General features: G+C 42.6%; 1 protein-coding gene across 1 annotated transcript in view; it reads right to left on the bottom strand.

The window, feature by feature from the left end:
* Positions 1 to 18890, bottom strand: part of LOC309548128 (multidrug and toxin extrusion protein 2-like) — a gene marked incomplete at both ends in the record, with an annotated part of 383785 nt that overhangs the window by 80717 nt on the left and 284178 nt on the right. The window contains one exon of the mRNA XM_082248093.1: positions 7497 to 7572. Within this exon, the coding sequence (XP_082104219.1) occupies positions 7497 to 7572 (76 nt within the window). The remainder of the gene's footprint in view (positions 1 to 7496; positions 7573 to 18890) is intronic.

The raw sequence follows: 18890 nt of genomic DNA on the forward strand, positions 1-18890 counted from the left end.
AGTTTATTGGATATTTTCTATAAGAAAAAATAGAAAATTTAATTTTTTTCTCAAGATTTTCGGTCTTTTATGTTTATATAGCAAAAAATAAAAACCGCAGAGGTGATCAAATACCACCAAATAAAATCTCCATTTGTGGGAAAAAAAGGACATAATTTCGTTTGGGTACAACATTGCATGACTGTGCAATTATCAGTTAAAGTCACGAAGTGCCAAATTGCAATAAATGGCCTGGTCATTAAGGGGGTAAAACCTTCAGGTCCAGAAGTGGTTAAGTTAGCCAATACAAGCCCCCTGCACCTTCTTCATGAGAGATTGCAAGACGACAACTGCGTTAGTAAAATAGGAGAAAGGAAACCTATGATGTGAGACCTTAGGGGGATTGGTTTTACATAAACGCATCTACTTTGCACAGAAAACATCACACTTTTCAGAGAGAGCTTCTCTCCACATCAAGGATCTTTTATATGGACTATTAAGGTCCTTTACATTTAGAGAAGTAATTTTTAGGGTCATGGTAAAATCATTAAAGATGCCTGGAGCAGGCCTGTACAGGTCCTCTGACAATGTTTATAACTCATGTCCTGCCACAAAGTTGTACACAAGTTTTATGGTATCAGAGGGAGCAAATGCTGTAAAGAGGTGGACCATCGTAGAGTTATTCAGAAAAGTACAAGACCATATAAAAAAGGAAAAAAACAGTACAAACAAATTGAACCAGTAAGTCGCAGGCTTTTCCGCAACAATAACATAAAACAGCAATTTGAATTACTAAGCAAAAACAGCGAAGAGAGCTGACCCCCCCAAAATACATGGGGGTGTGGAAAAATAGGCACCTGGCAGTAAGGGATCGAACATTGAGTTCCAAAGTAAGGCTTGTGTATAGGCAAGGCATAGTAGGTGGTGGACCGGTGTGTATTGTAGGACAGGGTCAGGTATTGTTGACCACAGACTAATCCCTTGAGACCTGCTTGGGTGGCTGTGAAAAGAAGGGTTTCCACATATTGGCAGTGGTGCGACTCCATTGTGGTGGTAGGTTTGCAGCATCTGTAGGGGAGTGTAGTATATATATGTGTGACCTTGATGAGTTATAATTAATTTGGTTCAGAAACCATGAGTATGAGGTTCCACAGTCACGCAGTTAGTTAGGCTAGTCAAAGGGGCAAAATTGTTCCACTGTTGCAGGGTATCTCCAGACAAATCAGCAAAGATTTGAAATTTTGAAAACTTTTTCCATTTTCCAAGCAGCAACGTATGCTTGGAAAATGGAACTTACTGGTTCAATTTGTTTGTACTGTTTTTTTCCTTTTTTATATGGTCTTGTACTTTTTCTTTTATATGGAAACAATGGATTCTTGAGACTATGTCTCTGGGAATGGAAACAGGTAGGAATACAGGTTTAGCCAATCTTTAGGGTTTTCAAGCGGGAGTAGAGTCTGCAGAAGTTGCTGTAAGTATGGAATGAGTTCTAATGGCATTACAGACTCTGGAATGCCTCCATATTTGAAGTTATTTCTCCTTGATCTGTCTTCAAGTTCCCCCATTTTTCTCTCAATGTTATCAACTCTCTCTACCTGATCAATCTAAATTCGTAATAATCCAAACCTTTAAATGTTCCTGTCAAGTTCAGCCTGAGGATCATTCTTTAATGAGAGGAGCATCTAATTTATAGTATGTTCTGAGACTGGTTGGTCTGAGGCAGGGAACTGATCCAGCAGCAATGGAGTGAGAGACTGCAAGGGAATCTTTATCAGTAGAAGCAAACTTAGTCACCAGCCCTTTTGAGAGGGGTGATGCAGCAGGAGAAGGAGCCGGCCTTTTCTGAGGGATTTATCCTCTCTATAGGGTGCCGGTGTCACGCTCTCAGGTCTTTAATAGATGGAGGCACCATCCTGTGGAGTGCGGGAGGAGGGGACACGCTCCGTGCCGTCCTTCTCTTCCCCTTTTCAGTCTTCCATCTTGGCGGCTCCTGGGAAAAATCAGTCAGCCTTGTAGGCTGTACTGGACCCAGCTGCTGGCAGGTGGACGTGGTTTTTTACATAGCTGGTGTATGTAGGAGGTTGTGTCGACAGAGCCTGGGTGTTTCACTGCTGAGGCATTGCTGTAGAGAGCGGAACCCTGCCGGAGCTCCTGGGTCAAGCAATCATACAGGCTTGTGGCCAGCTCTGTCCCCTGCTCACCCATTTTATTTATTACCTCAAGTTCCACTTTAACGCAGGAATTTTTATATACCAAGTGAAACTGCAAATTTACCAGCAGCTGCAACTGCTTGGAAAATAGAGAATGGGCTTTCCAAAGACCTGAGCAGTTGTATTAGAAAAATGAAGCTTTAATATAGTGGTCTTTACATCTTCACTAGAATTCTAAAATGTTTTCACAAATGTAAGTAGTAAGGTTCAAAAGCAGATCAAAGAGAAAAAAACAGATGCTCAAGGCAGTAGAAAGTCTGTCTTTTGCAGAAATACAGATTATCTGTCCTATTTGGTTTTTTTGCAACAGATATGTCAGGGTAATCTGTATTATTTTTACAGAAGTTCAGGTTTAGATAAAAGTTTCCAACCCCTACTCCCCACTGACCTAACCTACCCTAATCTAAACCCCACCGCACCCACCCACCGTGGTGTCCACTGACAGTGGAGCCTTCAGTGGTGTTCACAACCTCCAACTGAGAAATCTTCTTGGCGTTGATTGTGCAGTAACTCCACATAAACTTAAATAGGCAGTATCTGTACCATTGAAGTAACCCCCTATTTATGGGGGCAATGGCAACACTAAAGTGAATGTGATCTACCATACCCGGTCATAGGGGATTTAAATGTGCCACATATCCACTAAAGACAATTTCATAAAATAACAATATTTTATTTATGCAAAACATTATCATAATTCACTACCTTATTATCAAATTAACATAATATCACTACCTACTTCCTATTTATATTTCGGGAACAGTGCCTACATTTGTTTTGCCGACCATTCTCCACACAATCTTCATAACCCTCTATTTATGTCAAAGAGAAGTTACTACTAAGGCATGGGGAGCACCAAGAAAATTTCTTAACAAAAATAGCCTCTCCCACCGGAAGGAGGTAAGTGGGCACTTTCCCTTTGGGCTTATAGCTTAGGGTATGTTGGGATGTTAGGGAGTGGAAGCTGGAGGATTCTTTTTACTAAACCAGAACCTTGTCCTTTAAATGAATATGTACTTATCCTGTTATTCTTTATTTCACTTTCAGCATGATTTTTTTGCAAGCTGACATGGCAGCAAGGCCTGTGAGGGCTTCCCAATGATGCAAGAATCTAGTGTTGGGAGGATAAAGCCTTGAAACATATTGTGGGTGTGGAGGTATGAGGGAAGGTAAGCTTTAGCCCTGGTTCACACATGTGTGGGTGGTTCCCACTGCGAGTCCGTGTCCGTTCCTGCCCCCGCAACCACACGTACATAAAACGCAGGAAATGCATACGGATGTCATTAATCCTAATCTCACACTAATTATCACGTGCCTGAAAAAGGGACCCTGAGTGGCACCAAAACATTTTACTTTATTGTGATCTAATCTTTCTTCAATAAAATAACTGTTTGGACATATGAAGAGAATTGAAGATCAGTGGTGTGCTGGCAACTATTTACACAGTGTAGTGCATGCTCCAATATCCATTAGGGATGATCGAACGGTTCGGGTCGACCATCGGTTCGACCCGAACATTGACTGTTCGAGGTTCGGCCGAATTTAGAACTTTTTGCTGAAAAAGTTTGGAATTCGGCAACCAGAACCGATCAAAATGCAATGGGTCAGGAAATGGGCTTTAAAAGCCCATGATTGGACCAGAACCATTAGCAAAATTGAGGGGGCAGGAGAATGCTAGGAATGTGATTGGAGTGACTAGGGGGTCCCTAGGCCAATCATTAGTGAATACGCCCCCCAGTATATAAGATAGCCCCCGCCAAATTCCTAGCATTGTAATACAGGGACATGGAAGAGAATGGAAGCGGTTCTGTTAATTTTACTTTAAAAGTGTAATTTAGCATTTATTAGTGCCAGGACAGGGATATCTAGTGTAGTTAGGGTGCTCTTTTACACTTTAGTTAGATGCAAAAATTTAGTTTCTGTAGGGAAAGTGTTAAGTGCCAGGGTGACCGTAATGTAGTGTAGGGTGAACTGACACTGACTGCTATGGCAGGGTAACCAAACCCTTCCATATCAGGGTAACCGCTATAGAGAAAAGATAGTTTCTCTCAAGTCACATTCGCTGCACTAATATGGCTTCTCACCGGTCAGCTTGCTTTTTGGCTGCAGGCGTTTATAGGGATTTTTTGAGCACATGTTTGGAGTCAGGCATGACATCTGAACATGTGTATAGGGGGTATATATACACACCCATGTATGTATATATATATACACCTGCACATATATAGGTGTGAAAGGAGCAGAAAACACTACTTGCGCTAACGAAATAATTAACACCAATATAGTTACGCTCCTATAACACCTATATATGTGTAAGTGTAAAATACATATAAGTATGTGTGTATATATATATATATATATATATATATATATATATATATATATATATATATACCCCTATACAGAAGTTCAGATGTTTTGCCTGCCTCCAAAGAACCCAAAAAAATGCCCAAAAAAACACTAGCGCAGGGTGTGTTGTTGCAGGCATTTTTTGGGGGTTTTTGGAGGCAGGCAAAACATCTGAACTTGTGTATACGGGTGTATATATACACACACATACTTATATGTATATATACACCTAGACATATATGGGTGTGATAGTAGCAGAAATATATGCTTGCGCTAATGAAATAATTAACACTAATATGGTTACGCTCCTATAACACCTATATATGTGTAAGTGTAAAATACATATACATATACGGGTGTATATATACACACACATACTTATATGTATATATACACCTAGACATATATGGGTGTGATAGTAGCAAAAATATATGCTTGCGCTAATGAAATAATTAACACTAATATGGTTACGCTCCTATAACACCTATATATGTGTAAGTGTAAAATACATATAAGTATGTGTGTGTATATACCACTATACACAAGTTCAGATGTTTTGCCTGCCTCCAAAAACCCCCAAAAAATGCCTGCAACAACACACCTGGGCGTTTTTTTTTTTCGGCGCTAGCGTTTTTTTGGGTTCTTTGGAGGCAGGCAAAACATCTGAACTTGTGTATAGTGGTATATATACACACATACTTATATGTATTTTACACTTAGACATATATAGGTGTTATAGGAGCGGAGCCATATTAGTGTTAATTATTTCATTAATGCAAGCATATATTTCTGCTACTATCACACCTATATATGTCTAGGTGTATATATACATATAAGTATGTGTGTATATATACCCGTATACACAAGTTCAGATGTTTTGCCTGCTTCAAAAGACCCCAAAAAATGCCCAAAAAAAACGCTTGCTACTAAACCGGCAAGGTGTGAAAAGAGAGAAGCCACTATCCTGTTCTATAAGTGACCTAATACAAACAATCTTTTTTTAATAGTTCTGGACATGCTACAGAGCTGAAACTTCACAGGTACACTTTTTAGGCCCCCCCAGATACTAAATCCAAAGAAATTATTATTTTTTTTTATTTATTTATTTTCTTTCAATAATTGGCTCTCTATCAAAAATGACAATTTTTAAGAACTTTTTTATGTGATTAATAGTCCCTGGGGTATGACCCAGAACCCTATGCACTTTTCAGGGGCATTTATTAGGTTTTAGGGCTTCAAAATGGTGTTTTTTGATTACCGAAGTTCGGGCCCCATTGATTTCAATGGGGTTCTGAAATCCGGGTTGAACTTTCGGGAAGTTCAGATGTTCTGGCCGAACCGAACTTTTGAGAAGTTCGATCATCCCTAATATCCATCTGGTGGCAGCATCCGATACCTTTGAGAGCTCATTCCAGGAACATGTGCGATGAGAATATGGACAGTGACCATTAATCCTAATGGCACACACTGGAAATTCCAGCAGCCAATTCCTGCACTGGGGACCGCACTGCACTTGAGGTTTGCATGCGGGTTGTGATTTAAAAAATAATGCAGGGACCTTTTACCTGTTTCAGAAGCACAGCAACCCATGCAAATGAATGGGCTGCTGTGCCCTTGCAAAATACGACTCACAGAGCCATTGTACTGTGAACCAGGCCTGAGAGTGCATTCTTAGTCTAGGGTGATCAGTATTCAATAAATCTCATGTACCAGTCTCCCTAACTTGCTGCTGCAAGCACCAAGGGTGATAAACACTTAAAAGAAACATTAACCACTTGCAAACCCCCCTGTGTCCGCCCCAAGCCGAGCATTTGTTCCGAGTGTCTTTGAGAGAAGAATATTTGTACCTGTGTACCTACAAGGTCCTGATGAATCATACTGCGAAACGTGTTGACCTCTGACACAGATATATACTCTGTTATGCACGTAATCTAGAGATTTTTCAATATATGTGTGTGTTCTTTTCTACAATCAGGCTGACATCCCATATGTTTTGGGGCAGTCTTTCTTTTTAACTTAATCGCATTGTTTTTATACGTAATTAATAAAATTTGAATTTTTTCTTTGTGTCTTTTTACCATTTAATGCATGTGCCCTTAAAGTCCACCTTTTACAGATGTACACTTACATCCGTTATTCCTCCTTTAGATTTAGTAACACTTTAAGGGGGTCATCTCTCACCACCAGAAGGGTGAGTCTGCCTCCAACTACCATCAGCTTTGTGTCCAACCAGGTTTACAAGAAACACTTCAGTTAACAAGACTCCGAAGTAGATTATAAACATCCATAGTGTGGTAAATCATCCAATTTTTTAATTAGAACCAAGAGTCCAGACATTAGCTACAAATAAGGCAACACTTTCTCTTGCATAATTTAGCCCCTAAGTGGTCCGTTAAATTGAAGCATATCTCTTGCAGCTTCCGGAGGGGTGCTATGGTGTACTCATTGTTAGGGCATACTGCTCATAGACCCAATAAGCCAGAAGCCTCCACTGGTCTCTTTTCTGGCACACCTTTCCCCTCATCCAAGAGGCAGAAGTGCCACTCTACGTAGATGCTAGAAACTCTTCTCTGCTCACACTGCTGAAAATTTTCCAGAAAACCCTGGGGAAGACTCCTTCCAAACCTTAAATAGGTAACAGGTTGGACCTACCCAGAGGAAGTGACACAATAAAGGAATGCCTTAAGAATTAAATGGGAACACACATTTTACTTGACTATACTGAAGTGTTTGGCAAAATATACTGGTCCTCTAATATATTTTTATCTGGATAGCTTTTTTGTTTGTCTCATGCTAAAACACGGTATTGGGTAGGAAATTACTTTTGTTTAGAAGATTTTAAAAACATCTTGAGCAAAAATGTGGGATAGCTGTATACTATCATGCAACAAACTGTTTCAAGCAAGTGAATCATCATTAAATGGACTTTAAGAAGTTGTTTGTCTCCATATTACTCACCTATCATTTGTAAACATAAAACCTATGACATTTCTCAGCGCAAGTAGAGTACAGCTGACCAACAAGCAACCAAATGCTGAAAAACAGGAAGTACAGATTAGTCTGAAAAATAATTAAATGATTGAACTGCTTGGTATATGCTCACTAATACATCAAATAACAGTAACAAAATTAGATGTGGTATACCAAGGCCAAAATAAAAATTGCACAATTGAAAGTAAATGCTGATAAATGCAAGACTAACGTTTATCAAATGTGTTCTAGGTCTGGTTATTGGTGTTTTTGCCCCAATAAGTAGACTGCAAAAATAACCAGCTGTAGAGAACAGACTGTGAATTAGTAGGCCAATGACAGTCATCCGATCACTGTAGTATGCAAATAAATTTATTGAAAATAGTTTAAAGTTATTGTGGAAAACTCCACATGCAGTAGAAAAAACCCCCATCACCTTTCAAAGATTGAATAACATCAATACAAACATAAAACAAAAGTAAAAACAACCCAGATTGTTGCCCTACTGGTTCAAGGGGATTGATGACAAATCTAAAAGGGTTAAATGCCTAAAGCATATACCTGTATATGTAAAACTGTGCAGTAATCCTAATGAAAGATAGTCAGCAATGCAAACAGTTACCAGGTCAAGGTATTAAGGCATATTAAAGTGCAGCTAGGTGCTGAGTGGGCAGTTGATAAACTGTTGTATGAAACCAGCTCAAAAATGTAAATGTCCATGGAAATGGAGACAACCCCTTCCTTGCAGTGTAGATGTGGTGCTGTGATAAATTTCTCATATCGATTGCAAACGTGGGATTCCTGTGGATAGCTTTATCTTGTGATGGCCAGTATATCACATATAAGACACATGGAATGACCAAGAACAAGGCTCCAAACAATGGTAGTGTCTATAAGAAGTTGGAAAGCAATAGATAATGCAGCGACAGCAGCACAATACAGCCAAAGGTATCTGAGAGAGGCAATTAAGCAGCAGAAGAGTGTAAAAAGCAGAGGGCAGAGCCGTGGAATACAACTTCAGCCTTTTATCATGACGTCTCTTGAGAACCTTCTTCAGGCACTCCTCTTGCTCTTCAAAGGCTCTGCCGAAGACAACAATATCCTCCAACTACACCAGCATTTCCATCTGGTTCATGTCCCTTACCGTCTTCTCCATGGAAGGTTGCTGGAGATCCCAACAGACCTTGGGGCATTCTGACGAATTCAGAGAATCCTAAAGGGGGGAAAAAAAAGCTGTCTTCTCTCTATCTTCAGGGTGCATGGGGATTTGATTATACCCACTTTGAAGTCCAGGTCACTGAAACACTTCACCCCTGACATGCTTTGTAAGGCATCTTCTATCCTTGGAGTGGCGTACTGATCAGAGATATTTCTCCTGTTGAAGGTCTGGTAGTGGATGCACAACCTCAGGGAACTTTCCCTCAGCACCACCACAATGGTGAAAGGTTTAAGAGGTTTATGAACTCAGTGACTCTTGCTGTCTTTAGCTCAGCCAGTTGCTCATGAAGATATTCCAAATACCGAAGTGGAATCAATTGGACTCTTTCCCTGTATGGCTTGTCTCCATGAATACTAATCAGGTGTTGGGCATTCTTTGCACACCCCAGATTGAATTTTCTCTTAAAAAAACATCTTCTGTCAGCTCAACAGCTGGGCTTTTGACTCTTTCTCTCTTTTCACCTAGGTGAGAGTGTGGTATTCTGTGGGTAGAACTTCTCTAGGGAAATCCCATCTTTTGCTGCCTCCCACCAAATCAGATTGCGAGACTGGGGTCGCTGGTTTCAGTTTTCCTAGCAGCACTGGGGCCCGTAATTTCACTGGCGAGTCATTGATGTTGAGAACACGGATTAAATCTTCCCATGATTTTGCTGCAAAGCCCTAGTTGACACTACTTCCGGTATACCTCTACTCTGTGTCTTCTCCTCAAAAGTCAACTTCAAAGACAACCAAGGATCCTGGCTGATCTCAGTTGCACTTGACCAAAGCCTGTAGAAATGCCACTTCTCCTAACTAATATCTTCTCACTTCTGTCTAATCACAGTAACTTCCCCACTCCTTCTGCCGAGGCTTTCTGTTCTTGAACCAGAGGCAGATCTACTTGCTGTAGCATGGGGTGTAGATTCTCAGTTGGGATGTCAGGCTTTAGACAAGAGGAGTAAGTAATCTTCCGACGAGTTCAGCATTTGTTCCTACTATGAGGGAAATCCTGTTGGCTCCATGTGGGCGAGGGCACACAATGGCTAATGTATTGAATGTCTGATTGCCCAGCCATGGAGGGGGGGGGGGGGTCGAAGGTCAACTTGATTAGTAGGTTTCCATAATATTGGAAATTCTGAGTTCCAAGGTTTAGGGGTAGGTGTTTAAGGTGTTCGTCATAAAAGTCCCAGTATAACATGGTCATCTGTGCTCTTGTGTCCAAAAGGGCCCTTGTATAGTTGTCTTCTGCTTGGATTGGCATGATGGGAGAAGGTACCACTAATTTTTCAGGGAATTTGCCGGGAGCTGGCTCGGTAGTCTGTATCAGTACTTTCTACTGCCGAATTGTGTGCACTTTCTGAGGCTATATACCAAAGGTCAAGGAAAAGCGAGTTTGACAGGGTCAGCAGGGTAGGCCCTCTCTAAGGCCTTGGGCCTCCTCAGTTTCCTCACTTTTTTAGTTGTGGAGCTGACTGCTGAAGATGGGCACCCAGTTTGCTCTTTCACTGGGGCCCTCTGAAACTTTCCAATGGCCTCTGGGCGCTAACTCCCTCCCCCACAGTTAAAGCAGCTTACTTGACTCATAGGCTTCTCTGTGTAATGTTCCGGTACCTTTGGTACCCTAAATTACACTTTCCACAAGTGTATGCGCCCTACCATTTACTTTTGGAAAGGTGCCCATACACCTTTAAGACTGGAGCTGTCATCACTCAGCGCCGGACTAGATGGCTATTTAAGGCCTCGGTTCTCACTCACATGTGTTCGTTCAAACACCCTTATCTGGATGCTAACCTTGCTTGAAGCTTCCATGCTTGCAAGCTTACTTTGCTGACGGAACCTCGCTGCGCTGATCCCTGTATCCCGCTACTGGATCATCCGCCTCTCCTGAACCACCCTTCGGCTGTATCGCTAATAGTGCTAAGTACCCCACAGGGGAATTCTCTATAAACTTATACTAAGCTTACACTATCTAGCTCTGCATAGTAGAGACTGTTTATCACATCTGCATAAACTAGATTGCTAGCTCTTGAGACTACTGCTACTTTTCTGCACTGGGTTGATCTCTTTTGTATGTCCACCTGCTATTCTATCATCTGCTATCATACAACATTGCTAAACCTTCCTGCATCCATCTGCTACTGTCTCACCTTCAAGTGTCTATCACTCAACCTATCCCTCAACCTTCATCATTATGTTACCACATGCATAAAGTCACTCTAAGAACCAGCTTGCTAATTGTGTGTATTTACTGGCTGAAATAAGACCTTCCACACATGATGAGTCATTGAGGTTGGGAATGGTATTTCAGCATATCTCTTACATGACTGCTGACGTGGAACTATTTCTGCAGCTGAAAATCCACACCATATAAAAACGCAGGAGCGTTACAGATTGAACGAACCTAAAAATGGATTCAGCAGAAATAGTTCCAGAAATAACCACTCAGGTGACACAATTAAAACAGCAAGTATCTGCCTTAATACACGCACTTGCTGAATTAAAAGAAGAGAATCAGGCTCTGTCGCAGCAGGTAATTAGACTGACACAACTTACCTCTGCTCAGTCCCCTGAACCCAAGATAAATCCCCCTTTGGTATTTACAGGCGATCGCAAAAAATTTCGCGAATTTAAAAACGCATGTGAGTTACTTTTTTTGCTAAAACCTCGTACCTACCTTACTGATCACATTAAGGTTTGTACTATTATTTCTTACCTATCAAGCGATCCTCGAGCCTGGGCAGATTCTCTTTTTGAGAAAAACGACCAGCTTCTCAACTCCTATACCTTGTTCCTGGCAGAGCTCACTAGCCTATATGATGACCCCAATAGGCAGAGTACTGCTGATCTTCAGTTAAGATCCTTGAAACAAGGAAGGAAGCCTGTGGAAGACTTTGTCGCAGAGTTCAAGAGATGGACCCTTGATTCAGAATGGAATGATGCATCTCTGAAAACCCAATTTAGGCTTGGCCTATCAGAAGCCGTTAAGGACGAGCTCGCCCGAGCGGATCTGCCAAAAACCCTGGATGCATTAATACAACTCAGTATTACCATAGATAGAAGACTACGAGAAAGAAAGGCTGAAAAGATGGGAATGCCATTATCCGTTTCCTCTCGGAGTCTGGCCGTTCCTATGGAGGTAGGAACCATACGCCCACCGCTGTCAACTATGGAAAAAGCCAAAAGACGAAATGAAAATCTCTGCTTGTACTGTGCATCCCCGGATCACAAGATAAACGTCTGTCCCCTAGTCAACAAAAAGAAGGGTGAGTGTTCACATGTCTCTCTAGGAGGATTGACAACTTCATTCACTAACCCCTACATTTCTGTTTTTTTGACATTACAGTGGGACCAGAACAGGATTACTACTAAGGCCATGATTGACACAGGATCTTGTGGAAATTATATGGATATATGTTTTGCTGCTTTAAATAAAATTCCTATTATTTCTAAACTCAAACCTGTCTCAGTAAGTCTTATTACCGGTGTTCCGTTATCCTCTGGTCCGATCACCGATCAGACACAAGCACTTCTAGTCACTATTAACGAGTCTCATAGGGAGACTTCTACCTTCGATTTAATACCATCACCCCACTTTCCCATTGTGTTGGGACTTCCCTGGTTGCACACACACCAACCAACCATAGATTGGAAGAAACGGTCCTTGACCTTCCCTTCTTCTTATTGCGAGGAAACGTGTAACCTCCCGTTTTCCGGGAAGATTCTGTCTGTGGTGACAGATGAGATTGCACCACTATGTTATCAGGATCTTTCTGAGGTTTTTCTTGAGAAAAATGCTCAAGCATTACCTCCTCATCGAGACTATGATTGTAGCATTGATCTACTCCCAAATAGCAAATTGCCGTTCGGTCATGTTTATCCTCTTTCACAGGATGAACTTGCCCATCTCAAAACCTATTTGGATGAGAACTTGGAAAAAGGTTTTATTAGACCTTCCACTTCTTCCACAGCAGCAGGACTCTTTTTTGTTCGCAATAAAGATTCAAGTCTCAGACCTATCATCGACTACAGGAAATTGAATGCTATCACAATAAAAGATCGCTATCCTCTACCGCTTATCCCTGAGCTCATTGAGCAGGTGCGTGGAGCTACCTATTTTTCAAAATTAGACCTGAAAGGAGCATACAATCTCATTCGAATCCGTGATGGACACGAGTGGAAGACTGCGTTCAGAACTAGATACGGATTGTTCGAATATCTTGTGATGCCATTCGGCCTATGCAATGCCCCTGCAGTTTTCCAACGATTTATAAACGATATTTTTAAAGACTTACTAGATGTCTGTGTTGTGGTATATCTGGACGATATACTTATATATTCACGGACCCTGTCTGAACACATAAGACATGTAAGACTTGTATTATCGAGATTGCTTGCACATAATCTTTATGTGAAGCTGAAGAAATGCTTGTTCCATAAAGATGAGGTACTCTTTCTAGGCTACATCATATCCAAAACAGGAATCGAGATGGACATGAGTAAAATATCCTGCATTCAGGATTGGCCTACACCAACTACACGCAAGGCGCTACAGCGATTCCTGGGATTTTCAAATTTCTACAGGAAGTTCATAAAAAACTTTTCTGCTATTGTGAGACCCCTCACACAGCTCACTAGCATAAAAATACCATTTAAATGGTCAGAAGAAGCAAATAAGGCTTTCCACTTGTTAAAGACAAGGTTTACTTCCGCTCCCATATTACGCCATCCAGACCCATCCCTCCAATACATTCTGGAGGTAGATGCGTCAAACCTGGCAGTAGGAGCAATACTCTCCCAACGACCTACCCCCACTTCACCACTTCATCCAGTCGCCTTTTTTTCTAAATCCCTGAGCAGTCCCGAGATAAATTACCCCGTGGGTGAGAAGGAACTGCTTGCTATAAAATTGGCTCTGGAGAATTGGCGACATTTACTCGAAGGCACCCAATTACCAATAATTATATACACGGACCATAAAAACCTCCAATATCTTCAGACTAGCAAAACTCTCTCGCATCGACAGGTACGATGGTCACTATTCTTTCTAAGGTTTAACTTCCTAGTGACCTACACACCTGCAGATAAGAACAAAAAGGCGGATGCACTATCACGACTAACTGAAGAAAACTACTTTGAAATTCCTTCCGTTCCTATAATACCTCACAAACGCATTATTGGAGTTGTCCGTTCCTTGAAGGAAGAGGTTCTGCATGGTATAAGGTTGGATTCACCCCCACCACAACTAACTACCGATGCAGAAGGCTTCCTCTACTACAACGACAAACTTTATATACCACCTACCCTACGCACCAAGATCTTGGAATTATCGCATGATGTGCCTATGGCAGGACATATGGGTATGACAAAGACTTTCAATTTGATTTCTCGGCAATTCTGGTGGCCTGACATGAAAACATCTATACAAAAATTCGTCTCTTCATGCAATGTCTGTGCCAGGTCCAAAATTGACACTACGAGACCATCCGGTCTACTATGCAGTCTACCAATACCCCAAACTCCATGGAAGGTTCTGTCATTGGACTTCATCGTAGAATTGCCTCCTTCCAAAGGATTTAATACCATCTTGGTGTCAGTGGACCATCTGACAAAGATGGCACATTTCATTGCTATTCGTAGACTACCTTCGTCCAAACAAACGGCAGAACTCCTGATGAAACATGTCTTCAGATTACATGGTATCCCAAAAACTCTTTTGTCTGACCGTGGATCCCAATTTATTTCTAAATTCTGGCAAGAACTATGTCACATACTACGGATTGAGCGGAAGCTCACTTCTCCTTACCATCCGCAGACCAACGGACAGACTGAAAGAGTCAACCAATAGTGATGTCGCGAACCTAAAATTCGCCGTTCGCGAACGGCGAACGCGAACATCGGCAAATGTTCGCGAACCGGCGAACCGGGCGAACCGCCATAGACTTCAATAGGTAGGCGAATTTTAAAACACACAGGGACTCTTTCTGGCCACAATAGTGATGGAAAAGTTGTTTCAAGGGGACTAACACCTGGACTGTGGCATGCCGGAGAGGGATCACGCAAAAAAAAGTTCTTAAAAATTATAATTTTTTGATAGAGAGCCAATTATTGGAAAAATTAAAAAAAAATAAAAATAAAAAATTTCTTTGGATTTAGCATCTGGGGGGTCTAAAAAGTGTACCTGTCAAGTTTCAGCTCTGTAGCATGTCCAGAACCCCTAAAAAACAGCATTTTTCTTATATTTTCAGGAATACGGCTTCTCTGTGGCTGGCTTTTTCTCTTGCAGGCATTTAGCGGGCATTTTTTTAGGCAGGCATGTCATTTTTTGTATTTAGTGTCTGGGGGGTCTAAAAAGTGTACCTGTCAAGTTTCAGCTCTGTAGCATGTCCAGAACCCCTAAAAAACAGCATTTTTCTTATATTTTCAGGAATATGGCTTCTCTGCGGCTGGCTTTTTCTCTTGCAGGCATTTAGCGGGCATTTTTTTAGGTAGGCATGTCATTTTTTGTATTTAGTGTCTGGGGGGGTCTAAAAAGTGTACCTGTCAAGTTTCAGCTCTGTAGCATGTCCAGAACCCCTAAAAAACAGCATTTTTCTTATATTTTCAGGAATACGGCTTCTCTGCGGCTGGCTTTTTCTCTTGCAGGCATTTAGCGGGCATTTTTTTAGGCAGGCATGTCATTTTTTGTATTTAGTGTCTGGGGGGTCTAAAAAGTGTACCTGTCAAGTTTCAGGTCTGTAGCATGTCCAGAACCCCTAAAAACAGCATTTTTCTTATATTTTCAGGAATACGGCTTCTCTGCGGCTGGCTTTTTCTCTTGCAGGCATTTAGCGGGCATTTTTTTAGGTAGGCATGTCATTTTTTGTATTTAGTGTCTGGGGGGTCTAAAAAGTGTACCTGTCAAGTTTCAGCTCTGTAGCATGTCCAGAACCCCTAAAAAACAGCATTTTTCTTATATTTTCAGGAATACGGCTTCTCTGCGGCTGGCTTTTTCTCTTGCAGGCATTTAGCGGGCATTTTTTTAGGCAGGCATGTCATTTTTTGTATTTAGTGTCTAGGGGGTCTAAAAAGTGTACCTGTCAAGTTTCAGCTCTGTAGCATGTCCAGAACCCCTAAAAAACAGCATTTTTCTTATATTTTCAGGAATACGGCTTCTCTGCGGCTGGCTTTTTCTCTTGCAGGCATTTAGCGGGCATTTTTTAGGCAGGCATGTCATTTTTTGTATTTAGTGTCTGGGGGGTCTAAAAAGTGTACCTGTCAAGTTTCAGCTCTGTAGTATGTCCAGAACCCCAAAAAAACAGCATTTTCTTATAATTTTTAGTAGAAAACTAATGCAGTGTCTTTCCAGCTGTCTTTTTTTCTTTCTGGCAAGCTGAAATATGATATGCCAAGGCAAACATGCCTATCAGTTGAGCTATGACACAGACAACACTGCACACATGGGGAAATATGTAAAACAAAAAACAGGGAAAGGAAATTAGGTGACGGTCACAAAACATGATATTGTGATTGGCCAAATAAAAAGTCGCCTCGTGATGAGGTCGCGCCAAAGTCGCGCTAAGTCGCGCCAAAGTCGCACTGGAAGCGACGCTACTTTAGTGGTAGCGGCAGTGTAAACCAGCACTAAAACATCCAGTGTGTGAATACGATCAGGTATGATGTTTTATCGGTCAAGTAGTGTAAGGGTTACGCCCGTCGCCCGCTTCACAGTGACAGACCAAACTCTGACAGACCAAACTCCCCGTTTAACAGTCAGTCAGTCCATTTGCACAACCGCAAACTCCCCATTTGCACAAGGTTGGATACCAAGCTAGCCATGTCCCGTTCCTTGTCCTCACTGACATCATTGAAGGTCTCTTCCTCCACCCAGCCACGTACAACACCAAGGGTCCCCGAAAGGTGACAACAAGCCCCCTGGGACGCCTGCTGTGGCTGGTATTCCACCTCCTCAAAGCCACCTTCCTCCTCTGACTTCTCTTCTTCAGACTCCTCTCTCTGCGTTGCCACAGGTCCAGCAATTGACAACGACAAGGCTGCTTCTGGTGGTGATGGGGACCACAACTTCCTCTTCATGCTCATCTACAGCCTGATCCAGTACTCTTCGCAGGGCACGCTCCAGAAAAAACGCATATGGGATGAGGTCGATGATGTTGCCTTGGGTTCGACTGACCACCAGGGTTGTCACCTCCGCAAAAGGACGCATGAGCCTACAGCCATTGTTCATGAGCATTCAGTAACGCGGCCAAAAAATACCCAGCTCCGCAGAAAGAATGAAAGAAAATGAATGTTTTTTCTATGAAAAATTATCCTGCGGATCGCTTTTGGTCTGTACACAATGAAGCAAGGACCTTTTCATCTGGGGTGTGCCAACACAATCCTAGAAGTGATCGCTTCATTGTGATACGCAAGCCCCTTCACCACGACAAGGTAACGATCACGAAGGGGAATTGACACATGTATGTGCCTTTTTTTTTGTTTTTTGTTTTTTTGCAGCCACAGTGTAGCACCAGAGGCCAGAAAAATTAGGCATGTACACATGCATGAAAAAGCAGGTATTGTTGCAGCCGCTGCTGTAGCAGCGGCCTGAAAAATTGAGGTTTTAAGGCAAAAAGTGCACTAAAACATTGCGGCTTGAACCGTAGTTGGTGGCGGAGACTTTATATATTATATACAGCAGCGTGTGGACCATTTTTAGGCCAAGGCATCTCAGTCATCACCAGGCCTTTGTTAGTCAAATGCATCCCCCACTGTCAGTCCCTTCGGGATCCATGCCTCATTCATCTTAATAAACGTGAGGTAATCAAGACTTTTTTGACCTAGGCGACTTCTCTTCTCAGTGACAATACCTCCTGCTGCGCTGAAGGTCCTTTCTGACAGCACACTTGAAGCGGGGCAGGCCAGAAGTTCAATTGCAAATTGGGATAGCTCAGGCCACAGGTCAAGCCTGCACACCCAGTAGTCAAGGGGTTCATCGCTCCTCAGAGTGTCGATATCTGCAGTTAAGGCAAGGTAGTCTGCTACCTGTCGGTCGAGTCGTTCTCTGAGGGTGGACCCCGAAGGGCTGTGGCGATGCATAGGACTAAAAAAGCTCTGCATGTCCTCCATCAACAAGACGTCTGTAAAGCGTCCTGTCCTTGCCGGCGTGGTTGTGGTGGTAGGAGGAGGATTACTTTCACCTCTTCCCCTGTTGGATTCCCGTTGTGCTGTGACATCACCCTTATATGCTGTGTAAGGCATACTTTTTAACTTATTTTGTAGCTGCTGCATCCTTTGCGACTGCCGGTAATTGGGTAACATATCACAGACTTTCTGCTTATACCGGGGGTCTAGTAGCGTGGCCACCCAGTACAGGTCGTTCTCCTTCAGCCTTTTTATACGAGGGTCCCTCAACAGGCATGACAGCATGAAAGACCCCATTTGCACAAGGTTGGATGCCGAGCTACTCATGTCCAATTCCTCATCCTCACTGATGTCATTGAAGGTGTGTTCTTCCCCCCAGCCACGTACAACACCACGGGTACCAGATAGGTGACAACGAGCACCCTGGGATGCCTGCTGTGATTGGTGTTCCTCCTCCTCAAAGCCACATTCCTCCTCTGACTCCTCTTCCTCACACTCCTCTTCCAGTGTTGCCGCAGGTCCAGCAATCGATGGTAAGGCTGTTTCTGGTGGTGGTGATGGTGACCACAACTCTTCCTCTTCCTCTTCACGCTCATCTACGGCCTGATCCAGCACTCTTCGCAGGGCACGCTTCAGGAAAAAAACATATGGGATGATGTCGCTGATGGTGCCTTCGGTGCGACTCACTAGGTTTGTCACCTCCTCAAAAGGACGCATGAGCCTACAGGCATTGCGCATGAGCGTCCAGTAACGTGGCAAAAAAATACCCAGCTCCGCAGAGGCTGTCCTAGCACCCCGGTCATACAAATACTCGTTGACCGCTTTTTCTTGTTGGAGCAGGCGGTCGAACATTAGCAGTGTTGAATTCCAACATGTCGGGCTGTCGCAAATCAAGCGCCTCAATGGCATGTTGTTTCGCCGCTGAATATCTGCAAAGTGCGCCATGGCCGTGTAGGAACGCCTGAAATGCTCACACACCTTCCTGGCCTGCTTGAGGACGTCCTGTAAGCCTGGGTACTTCTGCACAAAACGTTGCACAATCAGATTCAACACATGTGCCATGCACGG

The sequence above is a fragment of the Pelophylax lessonae genome (genome assembly GCF_965119305.1).
Source record: "Pelophylax lessonae genome assembly, chromosome: 2".
NCBI classification, from domain to species: Eukaryota; Metazoa; Chordata; class Amphibia; order Anura; family Ranidae; genus Pelophylax; species Pelophylax lessonae.